We start from the raw sequence: 26351 nt of genomic DNA on the forward strand, positions 1-26351 counted from the left end.
GCGCGACCTACGTATTCAATGTACGCAGGGTTTTATAAATCCGGCGGTGCCCGTACAATATGAGTGCACTCTAATGATGATGAAAATTGCGTCACGCACACTGTACGCAGACCCTCGCATATGCGTGACAAAATCGACCATACATCGGCCTTAAGCACGGAATATAGTTTTTTTTAGATGTATGCAAACGTACACCTTGCAAAGTATAGTTTATTTGTCGCATTGCACTCTTCGGATGACAAAAAGTTTATCATGTGCACTGTATGCGACCCTCACGTATGCTTAAAGGGACACTCTACTTTTTTTGAAAATATGCTCATTCTTACCATTTTGGAATCCATTCAGCTGATCTCCGGGTCTGGCGGTACCATTTTTAGCATAGCTTAGCACAATCCATTGAATCTAATTAGACCATTAGCATTGCGCCTAAAAAATAACCAACCATTTTCATGGCATATATGGCTAGGAATTATACTCTCATTCTGGTGTAATAATCAAGGACTTTGCTGTAACATGGCTATAGGAGGCGCAATGATATTACGTAGTGCCCGAAAATAGTCCCCTGCTATTGAAAAGTACTAAGGGGACTTTTTTTGGCTGCTACGTAATATCATTGCGCCTCCTGCAGCCATGTTACGGCAGCAAAGTCCTTGATTATTACGCCAGAATAAGAGTATAGATCCTAGCCATATCGGCCTAGAAAATCGCAACTTTTAATTTTGCGTCGGTCTTAGTACACAATTTAACTACAGGAGAGTCCAGTTTTAAATAGGAAAAATATCGAAACTCTTTGGTTATTTTTTAGCGCGATGCTAATGGTCTAATCAGATTCAATGGATTGTGCTAAGCTATGCTAAAAATGATACAGCCAGACCCGGAGATCAGCTGAATGGATTCCAAAATGGTAAGAATCAAATGTTTATCTCTAGGGGAGCTGGAAAATGAGCATATTTTCAAAAAAAGTGGAGTGTCCCATTAAAACGGGATTATACTTTGGCCTTTGCAAAATGAAAGAACCTTTTACATCCAAAGATCCTTTAGTAATAGTTTAATAGTGCTTCTAATGAAATTAATGTAGTTCTTACCTGTCAAAAGTGTTATTTTCTACAACGGAGTCAAATTGATTACCAGTTTTGCGTTGACTTCATAAGCATCGGAAATAAAGCAGCCAAGTGTGTGCCTCCCTTAATACTCCACTGGAGTATAATGTTGTTTTGAGAGCCAGTTCTGATGAAGACAAATGTGTAGATGTTTTCTACAATGCTAAGCTTAGAGGAATGTGCAGCTGTGGAGGGCCACTTCGCTCTTGGAGGGCCCGTTCTCTCTTCATACAGATTGTGACAGGAAAGGTTAGCTAGAAAGCGAGAAAAAGAGTACGAAAAAGAGGGGGATGAGTGTGGTCGTGATGATGAATATCCCATCTGCTCACTGGATCAGCAATGATGGAAGTGGTCTCAGAGAAGATCTTATACATAGGGTGGTCATGACTCCTCTGTGGCCTTAGTCACTTTTCTCACCCATAGTGTTTAATCACTGTCCCGCACATAGGCCAGCTGTCAACAAAAGCTCAGGTTGGCTTGTGAATCAGTTCAAAACGGCAATGTTAAATTGTTGGTACGGGCTTTCAATCATATATTTTAGATACATTAGGGCAATATGATTAACAGCCTTTGATGTGTAAGTGCTACGAATCAGGTTGATCCCATAGGGCACAGCCACTGTTAATAACTGATGGGATGTAGAGTAGAGAGACAATTTGAAGTTGGGATAATAATAGGATTTGGGTATGCCATACTTGTCGGAGCTTGTCGGAAAACATTGCTCATTCACTGTCAGATTAAGTAGATCAATTATAAAATTATGTCTGCATGTTTTGTATCCTGTTTCTCTTGCTGGAAATCAAATTTAACAATCGCACGAACCCTGGAGAAATACAGTAATAGAGGAATAATGTATTCACAGGAAATCTTAATTAAGCCGACATTTTTTGATAAATGCTTGAATGTTTTATCATCATCCCTTGAACTTCTTAATAGATTTTAGAGAGTCGTCTTATTGTAAATGTAATGTTCCTGTTATTTTATGATTACTGGTTTGGCAATGTACTCTTGTTTTTTTTTAAACACAGATGTTTTGATCTGTATGCTCCAAGACAAAATATGTCTTGCTAGATTATGTTTATGCTGCAGCACATTTGACACATCTGGGTGCGTGGTCGCGTTTGTGAGATGAGGACCATGCATGTCATTCGTGGGATCTCACAGAGACAAAAAAGATGAGGTCCAGGTTTAGACACGTATCTGCGTCTGTTTCATTTCCATAATCCTGTCTCTATTATGCTGACCTTTAGCAGGAGAGTGCTGTCAAACTTATTCAGTTTTTATCTGTCTGTCCTGAGGAGCAGCTTTCGGGTCGTAATTGTTGTGACGAGGGCAGAATGGGATGTGGCAGAATACATACTCATCATTCATGCGCATCTGCATCTCACCTCTCAAAGTGTTTCTTTTAGATATCTCCCTTTGGTTTTTTATTTATCTGTATGAAGAAAAACGTTTGCAGTGATCGCAAACCGGATGAATCTGCTGTGATCATTTTGCATGTTGATGAGCCAAAAGGAGGGCTAGATGTAAATGGGTTTTCCCGCTTCCTACACTCTTAGAAAAAAGGTACAAAAGTTGTCACTGGGGTTCAGTACCTTTTAAAAGTTCCAGATATGTATCTTTGAGGAACCATTATGTACCAAAATGCAGCTTTTAGGTACAAAAGTGTACTTTTTAAAAAGGTACTGCCCCAGTGAAGACTTTTTGTTTCTGAGAGTGTATTTTAAAGTCTAGCAGCATGTATAGCAAATAAATTCATGACATGAAAGTGAAAGTGCTACCTGTCCTAAGGACTTTAAAGGGCCAGTACAGACCAAGGCTCTGTCCTCAAGTGTCGTCATGGCAAGTCAAAAACGAATCACTTTGTCGCAATCTCCCAGAAAACCACAAAGGGATTTAAAGAACATGAGTTCCAATATATATGTATACTTAAGGAGGTTTTAACCACAGTATTGTGGCGAAGAGGAAATTTTGGCAAAAAGAAACAGCACAGGAACTGATTTAATTAATGCGGCCTCATGTCCTACGGCCACATGTAATCCGTTGAGAATTCCTGCGTGAGCACTGGAAGACAAAAAGACATCAACCAGAGGACTCCTCAAGTGCCCTGTAATGGGAACCTCTCTGTAATCTCATAATTCCTTGTTTAATTAAAAGACAGAGCTGGCCTGGAGTCGGAGACACTTTAATGGCTCTTTCGTCGTTTTGTTTCTGTTTAGAGGCTTTATCCAGGCAAATAAAATCATGCAAACAAACGCTGTACAAATAGATGTATACATTCTTGGTGGTTTGGATTAAACTAATGTCATTCATTGTTAGGTTAAAGTAACATTTTAGTAACAACAAAAAACACATTGTTTCATTAACAAACATATAAGATAAAAGTATTTAAACTCTACTGCATCTTGACAAACTTGCATCTAAACCTTTTGCATCTATAGTCCGGGTACGCTCGCGTATGTGCACAAAAATCAGACTGTACCCAGAGCAGTTCGAAGTTTACAACTCACATTAATGTATTTGGCAAACACTTACCAAAAGTTACTTTTAATGCATGAAGTTATACATTTTATCAGTATGTGTGTTCCCTAGGGATGAAATCCATTACCTAAAAATTCTTCTGATGTTAAAGGAAAACACCAACATTTTTCAATATTTTACTATGATCTAACCTCAACTTACAAATTAATACACACCTATCTTTTTTCAATGCATGCACTTTATTCTCGTACAGCACGTCGTGAATGTGTTAGCATTTAGCCTAGCCCCGTTCATTCCTTAGGATCCAAACAGGGATCAATTTAGAAGCCACCAAACACTTCCATGTTTTCCCTATTTAAAGACTGTTTCATGAGTAGTTACAGGAGTAAGTATTGTGGCACAAAATGAAATGTGGCGATTTTTTTTAGTGGATAAAAAATGAGAACTATATTGTCTGGCCACGTTTTGTTTTGTGCCACTATACTTTCTTGTGAAACTTCTCATGTAACAGTCTTTAAATAGGGAAAACATGGAAGTGTTTGGTGGCTTCTAAGTTCATCCCTGTTTGGATCCTAAGGAATGAAAGAGGCTAGGCTAAATGCTAACACATTCATGACACGCTGTACAAAGATTAAGTGCACGCATTGAAAAAAGTTGAGGTAAGAACATAGTAAAATATTAAAAAACAGTGGTGTTTTCCTTTAAAGCTGTAACATTTCCTGTGGCATTGTGAAGCACAATGGGGTTTTTAGGGTGTAGTGTTGAATTAAAATGGGAGTGAACAAAATCTGCAGTTGTCAACAGCAAAAAAGTTGTAGTTCCTTTGAATTACCTCCCAAATCCCTCTTGTATTTCACCTGCATGGCCTGATAAACCAGTTCTTAATGTACTGAAGACCTTTCATTGACTAGTAAAAATAGGATGTCTAGGACATGGAATTTACTGTATGTTCTGTAGTGGTGATTTGTACATATAGGCTTCGTTCGTTTGGTCTCTTAATAGCTCTTAATACCTGACATGCCTTGGGCTTTAACACTAAACCTGTCTGGCATAGAGGTTAAATGAATGAGCAGGAAATGTCACACGCGGTCACGTCTATCATCCACTTTTCAGATTAATGAACCTGTATCACTTCAATCATTCTTCTTTTAGCTTATGGGCAGATGGCTCCTTTAAACCCTAATCTAGGCCTGTCCTGAGCCTTTCTCCTGTTGGGTATTGCTACAGTATGTGTAACACTGGCTGAATAAGTGATAAAAATAATTATGATTCTTAAAGTAAAGGTTTGTCAGTCTGGGCTACTGGGTTAAAAGATAAAGTGTGAGCTGTGGCGGCCGGTGACTTTCATTTTCATGTATGTAGCCCGTCATGTGTATGGTTTGTCAATTCAAAATATGTGTTCTGCGCGTCGAGTGATCCTATGTGCATCACGTGTCTTGTCAAAATAAATGCCTGTTAGAGACGCGTCTAAAGGGTTTATGATAAAAGAGACATTCGCATTTGCCAGATACTCACATAATCTCATGCGTAATCAGAGTTTACTGTTACGGGAGTGCCTTGAGTGTATTTTGTATCATAAACGGTTTTGACGTGTGTGCAGCAGGCACTTATTTTGACAAAACACGTGATGCACGTGGTTCACATGACGCAACAAACACATATTTTGAAAACCTGTACAAAGACTTCAATAGCATAGCAATGTATGTGTCATGGTTGATTTATCAGATTTAGTAGGATACGCATCCTACACAATTCTGGTTAGCATGAGATCAGACTCGTTCTCAGCTCTCCAACTAACTATCAAAAGCAATGCAGTAGTAATCTACAATTAACATGACTGTTTGACTGATAATAAACATGGCAGGGATATATTGAAAATCCCAAACATACTGGAATTAATTGCAAAAAACAACGTTTTAGCCGAGAATGCTGGTACATGAAACACTAGGTGGTCTGCAGAGATTAACTCCCTCATTTACCTCTATGGCCTCAGGGCCAGCTAGGATGTGTGCCGATGGGGGATTGTATTCAGAGCCTCGCTTATATAAATAGGCGTGTATTGAAATAATATTTGCGTGAAAGCCGAATACATCTCATCTTAACACGCTGGGATTCGTTCTTTGGGTCCACACATTCGCGTGCATATAAAAATGAGTAACATATTTGTGATTCGAGAGGTTTCTGATGTGCTCATCTTTCGGCAGGTGTCTGTAACATTGTGCTCAGACTGGTATTATGTCCTCTTTAACAGGTCGAATTGACGAAGGCTCAGATATAGAGTCAGAACCAGACCTGCCGCTAAAGAGAAAGCAGAGACGAAGTCGGACGACCTTCACAGCCGAACAGCTGGAGGAGCTGGAAAAGGCCTTTGAGAGGACACACTATCCGGACATATACACCAGAGAGGAACTGGCACAGAGGACCAAGCTCACCGAAGCCAGAGTGCAGGTAGGACACTATACAATTTTCTGGATGCACTTCGGTTCAAAATGAATTTCATTGCATCAAGAAGCAATACAATTTAATTATTCGAGAATGGATTGTTTATGAGACTAATGCTCTCAAAAGGTATAGATGAGACGTAGCACTTAGTTACTCAGCTATAAGTTAAGATTTCAGCAATGTGCTTTGAGATGAGAGTCTGATATGTCACTAGAACCATTGAATGGAGGTTCTCTGATTAATGATGCATGTAACAATGCGACTGGCTGCTTAGCTTAAAGAGAGCACTAGGACAGCACAGCAGGTCACTTCCTGTCAGCGGTGTCTTAGTGGACGCCCATGAACTCAGAAACACGACCATGTGGCTTACATGGCACTTCTTCTATTAACATGCATTTGAATGAAAAGGTCTTAAAGATTGAAATTAAAGACTAAAATCAAACTTGGATGCTCCTAATCACAAAATTCGATTATGGGACTTTAGTCTGGATTTAAGGCAGGGTCACATTTGGCTGATGCTTTTATCCAAAGTGACTTGCAGTGCATTACAAGGTGCACATTTTATCAGTATGTGCGTCCCCTGGGGATCGAACCCATGAACTTTGCAGTGCTAACACAACACTTTTTAATAGAATTACTGAGGGAAAATGATACCTCTTTGTTTAAAAGGAACATCATTGCAGGCGAAACAAATATTGTGTGCATTACAAGGTGCACATTTTATCAGTATGTGCGTCCCCTGGGGATCAAACCCATGAACTTTGCAGTGCTAACACAACACTTTTTAATAGAATTACTGAGGGAAAATGATACCTCTTTGTTTAAAAGAAACATCATTGCAGGCGAAACAAATATTGTAGTATTGCGGGTCCGCCCACCACCGGTCCTGACAGCTTGTAGACCATGTGGAGAGTTAAAACAATGAGGAGGGGAAAATACAGTAGAGTTATTGCAGCAGCTGTTGGGAGCAAAGGGAGGGGGATAAAAAGATCGAGAGCACATTCCTGATGGATTTCTCACTTCAGCTTTTGGCTGAGATCTTTTCTTCCCACCACTTTCAAGCCCACCACTGCTTCTTGTAAAATTTGCGGTTTATCAAGAGCATCCCACACTCACTCTTGGTAATCTCCACCGGCATCATTAATCAATCAAGAGATGTAAAAAAATGAGACCGCTTGCTGTGGCTGTTTCTGCAGTCTGTTTCATTTCTGCTTGTAGACTTCAAATACTGTGGATGTTACACTGATGTTGTAATGTATATATGAGGCTTTACACACAATACGTGTGATGACATCATAACATAATCGAAATTCAGTTATCTCGCGTTCCTTTATTTAAAAGAAGCATTTAGTTTTGTTTAATGATTATTTTATGTTTTTTATGATTTATAAATATGGTTTCCAAACTTCAAAAAATGCACAGTGGCGTTAATGGCAGGGCTGATGGTAGATTCAATTATACATTTAAAATATGTCTCCATTTACAAATAAATTGGCCAATAGTGAAACGGTTTAAGACAGAGAAGGTCTTTCATTGGCAGTGTCAGAAACCCTGCGGACTCTTCTGCCATGTCAGTGATTTGGCCCCTGAGCTGCGCCCTGAATGGGGCACCACGGGGCACTTGGCCCTTTTGTGTGTTTATGGCAACAGATGCTAATTAGACAAGTGAATAAATATTAGTGAAAACTGACATCAGCATCAGCAAGCCTGTGTCAACTTTTTTTTTTTGAAGATTTAATCAAATTTTACCATCTGACTACTAAGTTGGATGTAGATTTAAAATATATTACAGGGATAGTTCACCCAAAAATTTAAATTCTGTCATCATTTTCTCATCCTCATGGTGTTCCAAACCGGCACAATTTATTTTTCTGATGAACACAAAAGATATTTTGATAAATGATGGTAAGCACACAGCTGATTGTAGCCATTGACTTCCATAGTAAAAAAAAAACTAAAATGATGGAATTTAATTGGTACCTTCAACTGTGTGCTTACCATCATTTATTAAATATGTTCTTCATCATTTATCACAATACTTCCATAATATTTGTTTTTCTACTATAAAAGTCAATGGTTACATTTATCAAAATATCTTCCTTTGTGTTCTTTAAAATAAAAAACTCATACAGGTTTAGAACAACATGAGGATGAGTAAATAATGACATAATTTTCATTTTTGGCTGATCAGTGGTTCTCAAACTTTTTGGCATGTGGCCTCCCTTGTGTATGGTGCATCCTTTCGTGGCCCCCCCAAAGAAAATGTATGAAATTAAACTAAAATTTGAATTAAAAAACATATTAAATGATACAATGTAGTGCTGTTGGTTAGTAGCCCTAATTTTCTGAGGTATAAATACACAGACTTTATGATAAATTAATATATTTTACAAAATGTCATTAAACTGGGAGCCCATCTCAGGGGCCCAGTTTGGGAACTACTTTTTTTTAAGAAAAAGCAAAAAGTCATTTAAAACATCCTCACTGTCTCGACTCGAGGACCCGTGTTTTGTTTTCTCAGCGTTGTCGCACCCCAGCAGTTGTTTGTTGAGCGTGCGAGCAGATGAGCATTTGCGTGTGTCAGCTCTTTGGCTGGAGATGGCTCAGATGGAGATGCCATGCAGGGTTCTGGGATCATTGCTTTTGTGCAACGGAAGGTGTCTGACCCTACTGGCTTTTGGCAGACCCCACGGCCCCAGTGTCAAGCCACTTGAATGCGGCTGCACTGACACAGTATCCAGATGTCCGAAAGAGAAAGAAAGAGAGGGCGAGAGAGCGAGAGCTCAGACATGCATCAGTGATGATGTCAATTTATTCCCATTTATTTTTGCGTAAGATCTATAATCTGTCTTTATTGAGCACCGTCACTGTGTTTATTTTTAACCACAGACACTTCCACTGTTTTACCGCCCTTTATGACATTTCAGAGGAAGTGATCCATATCTGAGTAAGTGCAGGGTTAAGTGGTTCCAGGTCTTACCACACTGCTGCTGTCTTTCTGGTTCACTGCACTTGGTAAAGCTTGGGGAATACGTGGCCATGAGGTGAATTAAAAATGATTCGCACTGAATCATCACACTTATGTCACTTCCCAAGACATTTTTGGTTATGCGCTGAAGTATTGTGTTTGGGGCTGTGGTGTGACCCTGTGAATTATAGGACAAGATCTCTTTAATATCGCAATTTTATGTCTTGGACAGCGATTATATTTAACAGAACATTTTGACTATTTTTACGTGTCAAACTTATCTGTTCAGAAAATGTTTCCTTTTGAGAAACATGCCTTAGTTTTACACTTGTCTCCTTTGGAGTGAAGATGAACAAACATTTTTTTACTGGGTAGACTTTGTATCTTTTATATTTACTTAAAGCCTCAGTTAAACTTAATATCATAAGTTTAACAAACATTTTCATTCTCTACCTACCTAACATGACCCTCCGAATTTATGCTGAGCGCCTCAGTTTTCAGACATTGAATAAGGAACACTACTCCTTCCACATGTTACAGACTTGGCGATGTCTCCACTTCCTCTCTCTAATCTAGCATCCTTTGATCTAATCTGAAAACAAGACTTCCAGGCCACAAGTGTCGGTGCACAGTTGACTGTTGTAAGTCATATCACATGCGAATGGTCCTGGCAGAATCTGGAGCCAATAATTCTGTGCCGGGTCCAAGTTTATACTCCTTCTGTCTAACTATAAGGGAAGAGCTTCAATAAATAGGTCAAATAAATATATGACATTGTGTGTTTTATATTTATGTACTCACATATGTACATCTATGTGAGTATGGGAGCATCTGTGTGTAATACAATACTAGACATCTGGGTGCAATAAAAGCAGAATTTTGCAGATGCTTCCACGTTTCACAGAGTTTGGCCGCCGTGTTACCTTCATAGGCCATCCGTTTAAGCCTGTTAACCCTCCTCCTAACCCCACCCAGTTCATACCGTACCACTCCCTGTCCACAGCCCTGCCCAGTCCTCCGCATTGAGTCGCCTAGACTGATGTTGGCCTTTATACGCCTCTCAGCCACTGTTATGTTCTACTTTTTTGCTGTGAAATTCAATCACGGTTTTACCCCTTGCCCTTCTGCTCACCAACCGCACTGTGCATGGCAACAGTAATCCAAGGAAGACGTATGAGAGATACGATAAAAAAGACAAACAGACTGGGAGAGGAACCGATATGGTGGGCGGATGATTGATATCGGATGAGCATGGGAGATTTCACCCGTTGGAGAGATTGACACAGTCCACAATCAGATTTGTCTTCCATTTACCTCTTTCCTTCTGTTTTTCTCTCTCCACCTGTTGTGCATCACCACGAGATTGAAAGTATATTGAATTTTTCGACTTCTATTCCCTCCAAACCCGAACGCAATCAGACAACAGCTCCTTCTGCCACGCTCCTACTTAAATGTTTCACCTAGAGGCTCTATTCAAATTATTCAAACTCTTTCGAGTTGGCCATCACATCTGGCCAGTATGCATTGTGTCTCTTCTCCAGCAGGGAATGAGAAGTGTGGTGAATTAAAGAGAAAATCCCTGGTCAAGGTGCCTTTGCCGTTGGGATCTAGAATGGTGCATTCAAGCCCCTGCTCATAGCAAGCCTCTTAAAAATGCATTGAGTGGGGTAGAAGACACTGTAGCCTTTAACACTGATATGAGGCTTCTAATGCCTCGCTGGTGTCTACTTTCTCACTGATGCCAGAAGCCATCGTAACCTACAAGACATGTAAAGTAATAGGGCTTGTGTCAGCGACTCATGGTTTACATCAAGGGTCACTGCAGTATTGTTGGCAGAGCAGCGTGGAGCAGATGGAGGGTGGCAGAGTGATGCTAAACTGTGATTTTGTTTAAATAAATTTATTTTTATTTTTATAACTTTCTCTTGAGAAAGTAAAGCAAAGCTCGGAAGGTGTAACTGCTTTGTCAATTATACAAATATTTTGGAAGTATTTTCTTTAATATTTCCCCTAAAATGCAGTGGTGGCCGGTGACTTCTTTTATCGAGGGCGCACAATGCGAAGTTCGTCACAACATGTATGTAGCCCGTCGTGTGTGGTTCGTAATTTTAAAACATGTGTTCTGCACGTCGAGTGAACCTATGTGCATCACGTGTCCCGTCAAAACAAGTGCCCGCTGCAGACGCGTCCAAAGGGTCCATGACAAAAAAGACGCTCGCGTTTGCCAGATACTCGCATAATCTCATGCGTATTCAGAGTTTACTGTTAAGGGAGTGTCTTGCGTGTATTTTGTAAACATAAACGTCTCTTTTATCATAAACAATTTTGACGCGTGTGCAGCAGGCACTTATTTTGACAAAACACGTGATGCACATGGTTCACATGACGCAACACATATTTTGAAAACACAAGAACACACGACACTCCGAACACATACTTTGAATTTGCGCCCCTCGTATGAGCACTCACGGGCCACTGCTAAAATGCTCTAAGAGAAATATAAATAGCAGTAAGTGAGACAATTTTGAAAACAGACTGATCTCACGAAAAGTCGTGTTATAGTCACAAATTTTTTATTTATTTATACTGGTCCATGGCAATGGAATGGAAATTCAGCTTTATTGTGCCTTAAGCATGAATGTCTTTTTCGTTTCACTCGCACTAATTTCTATAAATAGTTTTTCGTGTCCGTGGCACGACTTTCTTTTTTGTTTCATTTTATTTATTGTTTTCTCATTGTTTTTTCCTATTTTCTTATTGTAGCTTGGGGTTGGGGTTAGAATCACTTTCTGTTACATTTTTAGACATCCTAACCCAAACCCCAACTCCAGGCGGAAGAAAAATATGTAAAAACCAATAAATCCAAGCCCCAAATCTAACCCTAACCCCAAGCGACAGTGATTTAAAAATAGGGGGAAAAAGAGAAAACAATACATAAAATGACACGAAAAAAAGTTGTGCCACGGACACGAAAAACTGTTTATAGAGATTTGTGCAAGTGTCACGAAAAAGACATTTGTGCTCAAGGCACGAAAAAAGCTAAATTTCGTGCCTTAGACACAAATAAATTTATCAAATTTTTCGTGACTATAACGTGAGATCATGTTGCTTGAAAAATAGTTTGAGCTCATTGGTTACACAGTTTGACATCAATTTGTACCATTATTATTGCCTCTGTCTACGCTAGTGAAATCTAAATTCGCAAAGATGAAAAGATAACACAATATGTTGGTATTTGTTACCACATTACTAAATGCATTAGCTAACATGAACTAACAATGAACAATATAGTTTTCAGCATTTAGACCTGGTGGTACCCATATAAACACCAGCAGTGTACACTGATGATTTTTCTGTGTAATGTTAATTTATTCCAATAACATTTTCATGTTAGTTCATTGTGGATTAACTAATGTTAACAGTTACAACTTTTCATTTTAAACATGTATTAGAAAATGCTGAATTTAACATGAATATTAATAAACACTGCTGTAAAGTATTGTTCATTGTTAACTAATGCAATAACTAAATAACATAAACAAATACGCCCTTATTGACAAGTGCTACCGACATGCGATATAGTATGTAATGCTTGTGTAAATGACTCCGTAAGATGAATCGCTTTATTGTGATCCTCATTTTTGTATATATCACATATATAAGTGCTTTGCCAATTTTTTTAAATATAAATCTATAATTTTTGATTCAGTGATCTGTGAGATTTGTGGTCAGATTGGTGTTTATGGTATCCGTAACTAACTAGAAAATTGCTGGTAACCATGTGCAAAGCAGTAATTAGATTCCTGGTGTGTTAATAAGGGTAATTACATAGGTCTTAAAGGTGTTCCCTAATCTTTATTAGAATGAGGGAATGTTTGAACGGAGAGGTTTTCAGGGAATGTCATAATTGTTGTGTCTTTCCATGAGTGGAGCTGCTTTAATGAATTTGGGAATTGCCATTTAAACGTGGAATATTTTTGGACCTTTCAATGCAATCAATCACTGTAGACAACTCATTTTAAAGACACAATTGACTGTAAAGCATTAATCAAAATATTTTGACCGTTGTCTGTTGTTCATCTAAGCCACTGAGAATTCCTATCGAATGATACTTTTTATCTTGAATTCAGCTATTTTTGTATACAAAGATCGAAGGGGAGCCGGGAAGGATAAAGAGGAAAAGAGCGTGTACTCATACAGTATGTCTACGCCAGCCCCTTGATCAATGCCCTGACTGAAAGCCTCATTCTTGAGGAGCTGTTTAAAAAGGGACGCCCTGTCTTTGTGGCCTGATTCATTGAAGGGCCATTGTCAGCCTCTTTCACTTCCACTCACAATGGTGGAGACCATTTGAAAAACAACAGTAGATTAACTGCACTGCCAGTGTATTAAAGTCTGAAGAATGGCCCCTCTGAGGCATAGATCAATGTCATTCAGTGCTTTGCATACACAGGGCCAGCGCCTCGGCCCCTGAGAGGTGCGGGTTATTGGCCATGCTCTCCCTTTCAAGCAGTCACATTGGAATGAAAGTTTGAAAATGTGTCTTAATGTGGCAAGCATTTCGCTTCTTTCTTTCTTTAAAACATTACAACATTTTTAAATGAAATAGTTCATCTAAATATGAAAATTCTCTCATAATTTACAATCCCAGATGTATTAGACTTTTTTGACTAAACACAGACAAATAATTTTATATTAACATGCTGTCATGTTATCTTCTTACATGGGGGTCACAATGGTGAAGCCAAAAAAACGCAACTATACTGATCTGTATGCTTCCATAAATATGCGATGGATGTAGCGATTGCTAAACTAGACATTATTAAGACTTTAACCCACTGGAGTCATTCGGATTACTTTAATGATGGGTGGATGTGGTAAAAGTATTTTAAAGTATTTAATTTTTTTTAATTTATTCATTTGTGCTGAGCTGAAGAAAGAAAGCAATATACAACTACATAGGATGGATGGCATGAGGGCGATTCAATTATGAGAGAATTTTACATTTTGGAGAGTGGCGGCTCGTGACTGCTCATCCGGAGGGCGCAAAATCAAAATAAGTGTTCAGAGTGTCATGTGTGTTGCACATGTATTCAAAATATGTGTTTATTGCGTCATGTGAACCATGTGCATCACGTGTTTTGTCAAAATAAGTGCCTGCTGCAAACGCGTCACAACCGTTTATGATAAAAGAGACGCTCACGTTTACAAAATACACGCAAGACATTCCCTTAAAACTAAACTCTGATTACGCAGATTATGCTAGTATCTGGCAAACGCGAGCATCTCTTCCATCACAAACCCCCTAGACGCGTCTGCAGCAGACACTTATTTTGACAAGACACGCGATGCACATAGGATCACTCGACGCGCAGAAACCATATATTTACGAACCACACACATGACGGGCTACATACATGATGTGACGAACTTCGCATCCACCGATTTTGGATGAACTAGTTCTTAAACAATATATTTTTTTAATGAAAACAATCTTTATAAACGTTTTGTAAATTTGTATGAATTTCAGGTTTGGTTCAGCAATCGACGAGCCAGGTGGCGTAAACAAGCAGGAGCGAATCAACTGGCAGCATTTAACCACTTGTTACCAGGAGGATTCCCACCAACAGGCATGCCAACTCTACCAGCGTACCAGCTTCCAGAATCCACCTATCCATCAGCAACATTACCACAAGGTAAGTCAATCACATGTATCATCCCTATTGTGATGTATTTTTGGTACAATTCAGCTTAGGAACGACACAGAAGATGACAGATTTAAAGCTCCCATGATGCATTTAAGAGCAGTTTTGTAAAGTAATTAAATCTTTTGTTCACCCCAGATGGTAGCGGCACGCTGCATCGACCCCAGCCTTTGCCCCCCTCCACGATGCATCAGGGCGGGCTAACCAGCGACAGCAGCTCCGCCTACGGCCTCTCGTCTAATCGCCACACTTTCTCCAGCTACACCGATACCTTCATGAGCCAATCGGCATCCAGTAATCACATGAATCCTGTGAGCAATGGCCTATCTCCACAGGTCAGTAGGGGTCACTGGCCGCAGTGTTTAAAAACTCCTCTTTATAGCCAAATGTCAAGGAGTCTTTCAAGTGGAATTACGAGATCTCTCTAAAGATAAAGCTGCATATTCTTTGTTCGCTACTGTGTATGTTTGGTGATTAGATGCGTCTCATGTGTACAAGCAGGCTTGCTTTGGAGAAATTGGCTGATGCTCCCTTGTGCTGGTGTGTGAAGTGTTCATTAGATAATGTGTTGTAATTAATAGTCCTTTGTTTCATCCACACTCTTAATTAAAATAATGATTTAATACTTTCAATGAAAGATACAGCTTGAGTTTAAAACAATACAGGATAGCCGAAAGAGAATACAAGCTTTTGCTGGAAGATATTCCCGTTTAGAGCTTGTGTCAAGAGGATGTATTCTTACCAAACTAATAGATCTTTACATTTAATTTCTCTAAGTAATTGCTTCTTTCTTCTGGATATCTTTGTCATAGAAAAAGGACAAATAGGAAGCCACCATAGCTTAAATTAAATTAAAGACACACAAAAAGCTCAAAAATAAAATGTAAGATTATAAAAAATAAAATAATGATATTGACCGAACACAATATATACGGTCATCAAATACTTTTGCTTTAGATCCACTTAATCTCAACCTCAGGCCATTCAGGCTTCTTTGGCAAAATCCTTAAACTCCCCAACGATATTTCAGCAAAGTCCTCTAAGTGCACGGAAGAAGAATTGAACGAATGACGGCACACATACGTCAAGGTGCAGTTTTTTACTCAGTTTGCTGAATATATATTAGGATACTGACTGAATTTTTTAGGCCTTTTACCTTTACTCGGAAAGGACAATAAGGAGTAACTTAAGAATTTTTTCAGAAGTGAAGATTTTTGCATGTACTTAGAGGGTTTTGCAGCGAAAGACGGTCACATTTGTTAAATACTAGTGAAATTACTAAAGTGGCATATTTGTTCAAATAAGACATTTCAGTAATTGACTTAAAACCTTTTTATTGCCATTAAAGTGACAAGTAAACACAAGAACCTGATAAAAATGCTGATTTACAACAAAACATGTCAGACGCACTTATCAGCCGCATCTGAGCTCTTTACATGTTTTTATATTTATAATTAAATAGATACTTTTTGTTGTGTCTTTTTAAGGGATGTCTAATTGAGAATATGGGATTTTGTATATAATATATGTTTTATACCTTGCCTGCTACCTTGAAAAATGATGGTAAAAAAATCTTGGAATGATTCCTAAGTGCTGAATAATAGACAAATGACTGCTATTGACTCACGCCATCAGTAAAGAGTCAATTACAAGCAATTATACACCAATAGTGGGCAGTTTTGCCCACCATAACCAAGCAGATCTGACTAACAGGCAGAAAATACGATTGAAATGGTACGTGAGGAGTTGAAAATGAAATTCAATACTGAATTCGTCCACAATTACCCCCTTGTTCACACGTTTTATGACCACTTTCCCCCTCACCAAATATTTCTTAAAGCAGATTGGAAACTGCTCTCTCTCTCTTTTTTTCAAAGAGAGGAAAGAATTAGGGATTTGATGACAAAAAAGAGATTTTCTCTTGTACTGCAGAGTTGGGGGATAACATAAGCGTTTCCCAGCATGTTTGATTGTTAATCGTTGTGGAGGGGCTTTAAGTGCTAATGCTCTTGCTGCAAACCTGCATAAATATCATTGAACATGGCTAGCATGTTTTCGGGTTAAAACGACGGGTGTAGGGCATGCTACGAAAAAGGAGCAAATACTGTATGCAATAACAGCTTTCTTTTTTTTATTCACATTTGTTTATCTACTGTATGGAGACTATAGCATTATTCACTTGCCTGTGTTTGCTACAGCACATTTGCTTACTTGTACAGTATCGTATGAACAAAAAATCAATACATTTAAACATGACAAACTAATTACAGTTGAATATCAGAGAATATATTTAGCGTCAATTTAAACAAAAACTACATGTATGTAGTTCATACTAAAATGATGATGGTTCACCCTCCATCCTACCCCATCCAGAGCCCCCCAACCTCTCCACCCCAGTTCAGCCTTCCTCACCCGATTCCACATGTCACATGTGGCTATTCCATCAGGCCCTTATTGTAGAAAAAATTAATGTTCTCTTTGACAGGAGTATCATAGTTCAACCCCAGCATCACACTGTGCCTCAATGTCCATGAAAGGGCCGCCAGTGCTCCGCAAGGCAAAACTCCCCCTATTCTTCTCAGCTACAGGGAGCCCACATGGCAGACCTTACAAGCTTGTTTTTGAACATCATGATTTTCTCCATCATTTGTCTAATCTACTGTCATTCTTCACTTAAAATCAGCCCCTCCAGTATGTTTTTCAACACATTCATTTAATCTTTAATGCAATGTATGAATACAAATATTGTGGTTCTGTATTGATATGTCCAGTTGAATTGCACAGTTGTGAGATCACGATTTATATTAACATCTGCATGGTGCAGATTTTGTATTATAGTGCAGCTACTTCATTTCAATGTATTTTTCTTAATGGTCAGATATTGGAGGGCTGTGCGGCAGAATGCACAGAGAGCTTTTTGTTTGGTTTATTTGCTTGGGAAAACCCATCAGCCATTTTGAAAAGCTTCATAGCCTAAAGTTGTTAGGGTAGTAAGGTAAAAGATCACTCTTATTTATTTCGACAAAACAGTCTTTGATACAGTTTTTTATAGATTTTTTTTGTGACACATCTGACAGTTTCAGTATAGTCCTTGCTTATGCTTTTTCAATTTCAAACATTTGCGCTCAATTTAGTTCCCTTCATAATTTTTATTTTTAACTTTTTTATATTTAGCATTATTTTATTATGACATGTATTAATTTAAAAAATTTAAATGATTTCTTAAATATATTCTGGTTAAGCTTCTAATGTTTAATTACGGTATTATAACTTAAATATTAATATAGTGGCAATAAACAAAACTAAATATTTTTAACAGGAAATTAATAATTGTATTGCATGAAACAATTCAGAAGAATAAAAATGTGAAGAATAACTCATGTAGTTACACATTTAAGACGTTTGTGCAAAGACCCCTGGGACATAAAAAAGCCAACATCTATTCAACCAATTTAGTAAAACAATTCAAAATGTACCCCATGTTCAACTGTTTGTAATAATATGATTTCAATCTTGTGACTTATATTTTATCCATTATAAGACATATGACAAAAAATTTACTTCGTAGGATGAATGAAGATGACATAAAGCATGAGTATGCTGATTTTCAGCACTTTTGGTGTGGATGGACTGCTTCACATCCACTATCCAGTGTAGAAAGACCTGTGGGTTTTAGTGAACATGCACCAATGGCAGCTTGCCAGAATGTAACTTAACCCTGCTGGGTTCACAACACCAACAGGTGCTCACCCTTCCCTGACTTTCACAAGCAGAGAGCTTTCTCACTGCGTCTCTGGAAAACACATTAAACTGTACCACAGCTCACTGCAGATAAAAATTATGCAATGCCAGACCTAATCTCCATTAAGCCCACTTCTGGACCGGGTCAGAGCCACGAACGGATTTCTATGGCCTTGGCTGCATGTCTTTTCTGTGTTTCATTCTCTGGTGGACATTGAGACCGGTCCAAACATTAGACATATAATAGGTGGGGTTATAAAGCTGCCGGATGCTACCACAATCACACCCGCTTGTAGCATACAGCAAATGCTTTGTGTCTGATTTTTGTTGTTGTTGTAACCAGAGAGAAAAAACAATGCATGGGCGTTTTTAATGAACAGGTTTTACTCAAACCAACTATTTAGTATTAATAATGCTTTTTGTTTTAAACCCCATAGCAACAACACCACCACGCCTGAAGGCAACAGAGTCTGCTAGCAAAAAACTGGGAGTGTGCCAGTATTAATGAGCATTACATCAATTCTTTCTGCAGTATTATTGTATTAGTCTGTGTGACTGAGGCATCAGGTAGTTACTGTTATTACAGTTCCACAATATTGCCCACATTAGTAATATTGTTAACAAAATAACACGACTATTTTAATAATTTATTATTATTTTAGAAGACTTCTTACAAATTTGAAATGCTTTTAAAAAGCGAATATTCCAAGTAGATAATAACAATATAATTTTTTGTCAGATAAGGTTTATTAGAAGACATTTAAAATGGATTACAAAAAAAGTATAAACTTACAGTAACATCACAAAAACAAAATGAATAAATGACCGTAACATGTTTATATTGAATTGGCAAAGGTCTGAAATATAGAATATAGAAATGTTAAAACATTACATTAACAATATAATTTGTATATGCTGTTAAATATTCTGGCATTACAGAATTTGTGCAATTATTTAAAATGTAGTTTTATTGTTTTTTTTTATAATAAATTATTTCAAAATATACATTTTATCAATTAAAAAAATAATAATTATAAATCATTTTGAATTTTTCAGTTTAGCCCTACATTTTAATAGTTTGCATTTTTTATTCCTACTATAGTAATAGTAATATATTTTATTATTTCTTATTGCACTTTAATTTTTAAGATTAATCAACTTGAATTTACAATTAATTTCAACTTTCTTAAATAATTTTTGAATCACTTTAATATTTTAAGTTTTATCAACTTGAAATTACAACTTGACTAGGAGTTGCAATAAATTATAAAAATAAAGTTAATTTAGCTTCACTTATTTCAACTTTATTTTTACTTTCTTTTTTTATATTTATAGTAGCTCCTCACTAGTCAAGTTGTAATTTCAAGTTGATAAAACTTAAAATATTAATTTGATACAAGGCATTTCTTTAAGAGTAGAAATGTTATTCTATTTCTTTCAATTCTGTTTTTTGATTTCACAAAAAATTAAAACTGTTCATGTATTTAAATATTTAAAACAACCATACATGTGGATTACGTGTTTACTGCATAAAAACATTCCTCTATAAAAAACAAAAAATGAACTTGCTACCAGAAGTAAAAGGGAAAAGTAATATTGTTTCGTAATAAAAAAAATAATGTATTTTTTTTGCCCCTCTCCATTGCATTTGGAAGATTTGTGTTTTGGAATGAAGGACTCTGGCTAGCATTTGATGTTAGGGAAGGGAGAGCGAATAGGCTGGGTTTCAGCACTGGGGGATCAGAGGCAGAGCAGAGCTCACCAACACTTCCTTTGATCCGTATCCCCAGGCCTCCCTGCCTGAGCCATGCGCACAACTCACTCCTCACCAGTGATTCCTGACAACTGTCTGCTAGAGATAAGAGACGGAGACTCCAACCTCTCTCCTCTCTTCCATTACCACAACAGCCACTTTAAACTGGATGAATTATATTTAAGAAGCCTGCACAGGGGATGCCAAAGACAAATTTATATGAGAAAAGAGTGTGAGAGCGAGAGAAAGAGCGAGAGCGAGCGAGAGAGAGAGAGAGAGAGGTTGGGGGGAAATATTGAATTTTAGTTTACTCTCTTTCCCTTATTTTTGCAGCTTTTTAAGGAAGACATGCACCTGAATATCAATGAATCTGTGTATCGTCGCTGCTATTATTAAGACTGCGGTATTAAGCCGCTTGCTGGGCACGATGTCAGCTGGCACGAGTCTCCATCAACCGATCAAAAGACTAAATAAATGCTTATTTACATCACCCCCGAACACCAAAAGCAGAGGAGAAATACTTGTTAATTAGAAACCGTCTTAAATACAGATGCTGTTTCAATTTGGCAAGAGTTAAAAAGTAAGAGGCTTTAAAAAAGAGACCTGCTCAGAAGCTGCCAAGAAAATCAGGGGAATTTAAATCATATCCACTGGCAGAATGTTTTCTGCATATATATTTTTTAAATTTCTCTCTTTTTCTATCATTTTTCTCTAGCACGGGTTGAGTCTTGTGTGCGTGTAGGTGAAACAGTAGGTTTCTTAGGTCACATGTACATTTTATTGGCATTGGCTCCTCCTGCATGGTGAGCTGTTGCTGTAAAATAGTTGTGTTTCAGAACTGAAAGAAAAACTGTTAGGAAGCATTGAATTATGCTTCATTTGATCTTAATGTTTGTGAATTTGAATCCGACAACTGCATTGGTTGGGTTAAAGCTGACTGTTGCAATCTGACACAATTCAAATAATTCCCAATCTGTTTGTTAAGTCTGATGTCATGCACCTCTTCCGGGTCCAACCGATCTCAAATGCAATAAGGAAATGACAAAAAATCTTGCTAATATATTCATATCCTAATGAATAATATAAATTATAAAACTACCAAAAACACCCGATCCTAATTTTCATCTCCATAACAAAATTTCAGATGACCAGACATGGATTTTTTTCACAAATTATTCATATATTGCTGGCTGTGATTATGTGAGCCTGGAGACTGTAGCATATAAGTTTATAAACTTTTTGCTAAAATGTGTAATATGAATAAATAGTGCTCATAGATGGCTGTTTAAAGGCGGGGTGCATGATCTCTGAAAGCCAGTGTTGATATTTGAAATCACCTAAACAAACACGCCCCTACCCCAATAGAATCTGGACCTTTTTTTGATAGACCCGCTCCACACATACGCAACGCACACAATGATGTCGGTTAGTAGACACGCCCCTTACTGCTGATTGGCTACAAGTGTGTTTTGGTACTCGGCCTGACTACCTTTTCCAAAGTGTTTCTCAAAAATCATGCACCCCGCCTTTAAATAATATCCTCTTTGAGTGGAGGCTTGGACCAGGAAACAGTATTCCTTACATCATGACCCTTATTTTATTTACCAACACAGCGTATATATATATTTTTTCTGTATTGCTGTTCTTCATTAACATCATCTCTAATCTTGTTTAGTTTATCTCAGCCAGATCCTTATTCACTTACATAGAGAAAAAGCTCCATTAAAATTCACAGTGTGTGTGTGTGCGAAACATTTTATCGAGCTGTTGCGTTCTGATAAATAAGGAATATAAGGGAATGTGATTTACATTTATCTCATAGAGGCAGCCAATATAAATTTCAGTAAATCCCACTAGATTTAGGATTTAGAGTGAGGGCTCAAACTGGTACACACATTGCATTGTGGGTGCAGTGGGAGAGAATTAACTGTTCGATTTTGGGGAAGTATTACCCGTTAATATTAGCTCAGCATTAACAATGCCACAAAAATAAACATAATTGCCAATATATATTCATGAAAAATATATTTTTTCCAAGAAATGGATTCTATAAATCTTTAATCTCATTTTTTTTTGTAATGAATAGTGAAATGATCCAATATTTATTTACTATATAAAGTGCTTAACGGGATAGTTCACCCAAAAATAAAAATAATATAATTAATGATCACCCTCATGTCGTTCCAAACTCGTAAGACCTCCGTTCATCTTCGGAACACAGTTTAAGATGTTTTATATTTAGTCCGAGAGCTTGTTGACCCTTCATTGAAAATCTACATACGGTAAACTGTCCATGTCCAGAAAGGTAATAAAAACATTATCAAAGTAGTCCATGTGACATCAGTGGGTCAGTTAGAATGTGTTGAAGCATCAAAAATACATTTTGGTCCAAAAATAACAAAAATTACGACTTTATTCAGCATTGTCTTCTCTTGTGTCTGTTGTGAAGCGCATGCGTGAGACTAAAGTCACGTGACTGCAGTGACGTACGACGCAGCTGACGTGTTATCTGGTGCGCCCCAGTTTTTTTTTTTTGCGCCCGGGCTTCGTTTACAGTCTGAGGGAGACGCACGCTGTAAGTTTGAAAAAAAATCTTAGCAACATGTCTGAGGATAACACGTCATCCACGTCACTGCAGTAACGTGACTTTAGTCTTGCGCATGCGCTTCACAACAGACGCGGAAGAAAAGACAATGCTGAATAAAGTCATAATTTTTTGTTATTTTTGGACCAAAATGTATTTTCGATGCTTCAACACATTCTAACTGACCCACTGATGTCACATGGACTACTTTGATGATGTTTTATTACCTTTCTGAACATGGACAGTTTACCGTACGTAGATTTTCAATGGAGGATCAGAAAGCTCTCAGACTAAATATAAAACATCTCAAACTCTGTTCTGTAGATGAACGGAGGTCTTACGAGTTTGGAACGACACATGAGAGTGAGTCATTAATGACATTATTTTTATTTTTGGTTAAACTGTACCTTTAAATAATTCTCATACTACAAACAGTATACAATTTTTAGGCTTTAATGTAGTTCAATATTTGGTTTTGTTTCAATTTAGAACATTTAAGTGAAGTTATACATCAATAAAAAAAAAGTATTTCTCACTGATACACTGATAGTTGAACTCTTATGAGTCAGAGATTTTGTGAGCCACTATTAACAGGTGCACCCTCGTGTGAGGTCACATCCTGTCTTTTCCTGCTATCTTGCATATTCGGCGAATAAATTGTTTTCCACAAGCCCACCCGGCTGTGACATTACAGGCTTAAGCATGCACTGAGAGAGTATGCAGGGTCAATGGGTATGAACAGTAGGAAGAACTTCCAGCAATTATGAACCTGCCCAAAACAGCGAGGATTGGGGGGTCGATCTATTGCACATGCTTCCTGTTAGTTCCAGATGCCAATCTGACAGGTGTGAAGCTATGATTAATACTACAGCCTCACAAAACTACCATTCGCCCACTCACCAGTGGTTTATGACTTTTGTAAGCTTGTCTCATTGTTTTGGATTTTGTATGTAGTTTTACAGTTTCTGTGGTGGGGTTTTATAGCATCTTGGAGGCTTCTGTCTCGTCTTTTTGCGTCTCCGCATCTGTTCCCAACCCCTTCCTCACTCTCCGCACGCCGGAGTCCCCAGCTGGTTGATGCTAACTGGCGCGCACTTTCCTCTCAGACTCCAGCTGAGAGCTATTTCACTATTTATTTACATGTAATTATCCCTATGAGGTGCAGATATTAACACTGTCAAGAACAATTTAACTTGACATTCCTCACTAGACCCGCGCCCTGCTGTTTTTAGCAAACAAACACCCCGCGACCCCCTCCGCCGCCCACTCTCAGATCCACCTTGCATTATACTCGGATGGCGTTGGCTGCTCCTGAGCCTCTCCTTGTGAAATCATTTAAAGCAGACGTTTCATTTGGCAGAAGCGAAGGCGGGGATGAGCGAGGCGTGAAAAGAGCGGCGGGTGGGATGAGAGGTCAGAGGGGGATGTTTTCTCCTTGTGACTGAATCCATTTTGCACATCCGCAGACATTGAATAAAATAATCAGATTGCACCTCACTGTTTTTTTCTATATCAAACCCATAGAGAGCATTAACCTTTGGTTAGCTCGAGGCCTTGTAACACTTTGGCACATTTAGCGTACTAAACACATTCAGACGTACTGAAAGACTCGTGTGTTTTATGCTGCTGCTTACTAGCAGTTAAACCGTTGGAAAAGTGACTTTTTTATATTTTTTAATTATAAAAATCCATATGGCATGGGTGAATATGTGCCCCTGCCTGTAAAAACCAAGCTAAAATCTGAAATTTAACCCTTGATATCTTTAATATTGACCGAGTAAGGCCTTGTCAAAGTTACATTACAGTAATGTTTACTGCTAAATTCAATACCCCTTTCAATATTAGCATATTGACTCCCATCATTGTTTATTGTCAAATTCTTGTGTTACTACACAGGGTTAAAAGAGCCATATGCATGATATTTCCAACAGCTAACATGTTGCGAGAAGTGACAGCTTGTCTGGTTGCACGCTAATCGCTCTCATCTGGGCCCAGCTTGTCAATGCCCACTTTCTGTCACTGTCAATCACATGCCTAATTTGAAACAATTAAAGACTCCCCAAACGGACAGACTGTGCCATTCCTTCTCACAGCCAACCCCCAACACACCCTCCTCGTTTTTGGCGGCCTCTTCTTTTCACTTTCAATTAATGTGCTGTGGCCAATTAACGCGGTGACACAGAGCCAGCAGAGGAAATCATCTGTGTCATCTGCTCTCTGCCATTAGAGGCGGGCGGCAGGGGGGAAAGGAAAAAGAGAGAGAGAGATGGGTCTTCTCATTACCTACTTTCGCTTCCAGCTGTGACAAAACCGCTAATTGATTTCATGCCATAATGTTTGTTTTAATAATGGTCATTTTGTTTCTGAAGGGTTTGTTTTGTGTCTGCGTCTGCGAATGTGCTCATGTTCATTTTTTAAAGTGAACTATCCCTTTTAACTTACAAACAGTGATTATTTTTTCTGTTTGGTGATGCATAAACGTTATTTTTAATTATTAACCTCAGCATTGAGTCATGATGTTATTATATTGCGCAAATCTGGCTAGAGTTGCATCACACACGTCATGGCGTTCTGAAAGAAAATGTGCGCGTTTCCATTTAAGTATTTGCTTGTTTACAGTTTTGCGCATGCCTCGAAATTGTTTGCTGGCTGATTCCGCGAATGGTGTTTTTTGCAGGATTTTAAGGATTATGGCTCATTGAAAAGCAACATCCTGACAAAGAATGTCAGCGTTTCTTTAATTACAGCCGCGTTGCATCAGATATTGGTATTGAAATGTGATGCCAAAGTCTGTGACTGCGTTTATACTCATCACTCGGTAGAACATTGTGCTTCATTTCCTAATCCTCAAATCCATTTTCGGAAGCAGTTTGTTTTTATGCATGTAATTTATTCATACTGCATCCTTCCCTTATAAGCTTGTTTACTATAGGTGGTCTCTGTAAATGTAACCTTTTGCTGTAGCTACAGATAACCTTCTGACATTAGCTCTTGTAATTCCGAGTCCCTGCACAGGTGACATTTTCCCATCATTCAGGCATCTGCTTGTGTATATTGCAGTGAAAAAAGACTTTGTGTCCTGTGTGGAAGTGTTTTTGTGTTTATGCATTGATTTTGCATGGATTTAGTGGGTCTGTGGGTTGGCAAACTGAATACAATAGTCTCCACCCACATTTTTCTCTCTCTCTCTCTTTCTCTCTCTCTCTCTCAAATTCTGGGTTGTATAGTCAGAGATTATTATTCCTATTTTTTGTTATTATTAATGCAAGGGTCTCAACTATAGTAAAACACTGTAAAAAGAATTTTCAAATCAGCTTTATTTCATCTGTTCAGTTATCTTTTTTAAAGGGACACTCCACTTTTTTGAAAATATGCTCATTTTCCAGCTCCCCTAGAGTTTTTACCATTATTGAATCCATTTAGCTGATCTCCGGGTCTGGCGCTCCCACTTTTAGCATAGCTTAGCATAATCTATTGAATCTGACCAGACCACTAGCATTGCGCCAAAAAACAACCAAAGAGTTTCGATCCTTTTCCCATCCAAAACGTGACTCCACCGTAGTTACATCGTGCACTA

At 38.1% G+C, this 26351-nt stretch overlaps 1 protein-coding gene and 1 long non-coding RNA gene across 4 annotated transcripts in view; one reads left to right on the forward strand and one right to left on the reverse strand.

Moving 5' to 3' along the window:
- The window catches only part of LOC129430910 (uncharacterized), an 82793-nt gene that overhangs the window by 23649 nt on the left and 32793 nt on the right, over positions 1-26351 (reverse strand). The gene's annotated exons all lie outside the window — the stretch shown is intronic.
- pax7b (paired box 7b) overlaps positions 1-26351 on the forward strand; it is a 54871-nt gene that overhangs the window by 14552 nt on the left and 13968 nt on the right. For both annotated transcript variants that reach the window (XM_055188529.2, XM_055188528.2), the window contains exons 5-7: positions 5833-6029; positions 14522-14687; positions 14835-15031. In XM_055188529.2, coding sequence (XP_055044504.1) covers positions 5833-6029; positions 14522-14687; positions 14835-15031 — 560 coding nt within the window. The remainder of the gene's footprint in view (positions 1-5832; positions 6030-14521; positions 14688-14834; positions 15032-26351) is intronic.

Source organism: Misgurnus anguillicaudatus, chromosome 13 (assembly GCF_027580225.2).
Source record: "Misgurnus anguillicaudatus chromosome 13, ASM2758022v2, whole genome shotgun sequence".
NCBI lineage: Eukaryota > Metazoa > Chordata > Actinopteri > Cypriniformes > Cobitidae > Misgurnus > Misgurnus anguillicaudatus.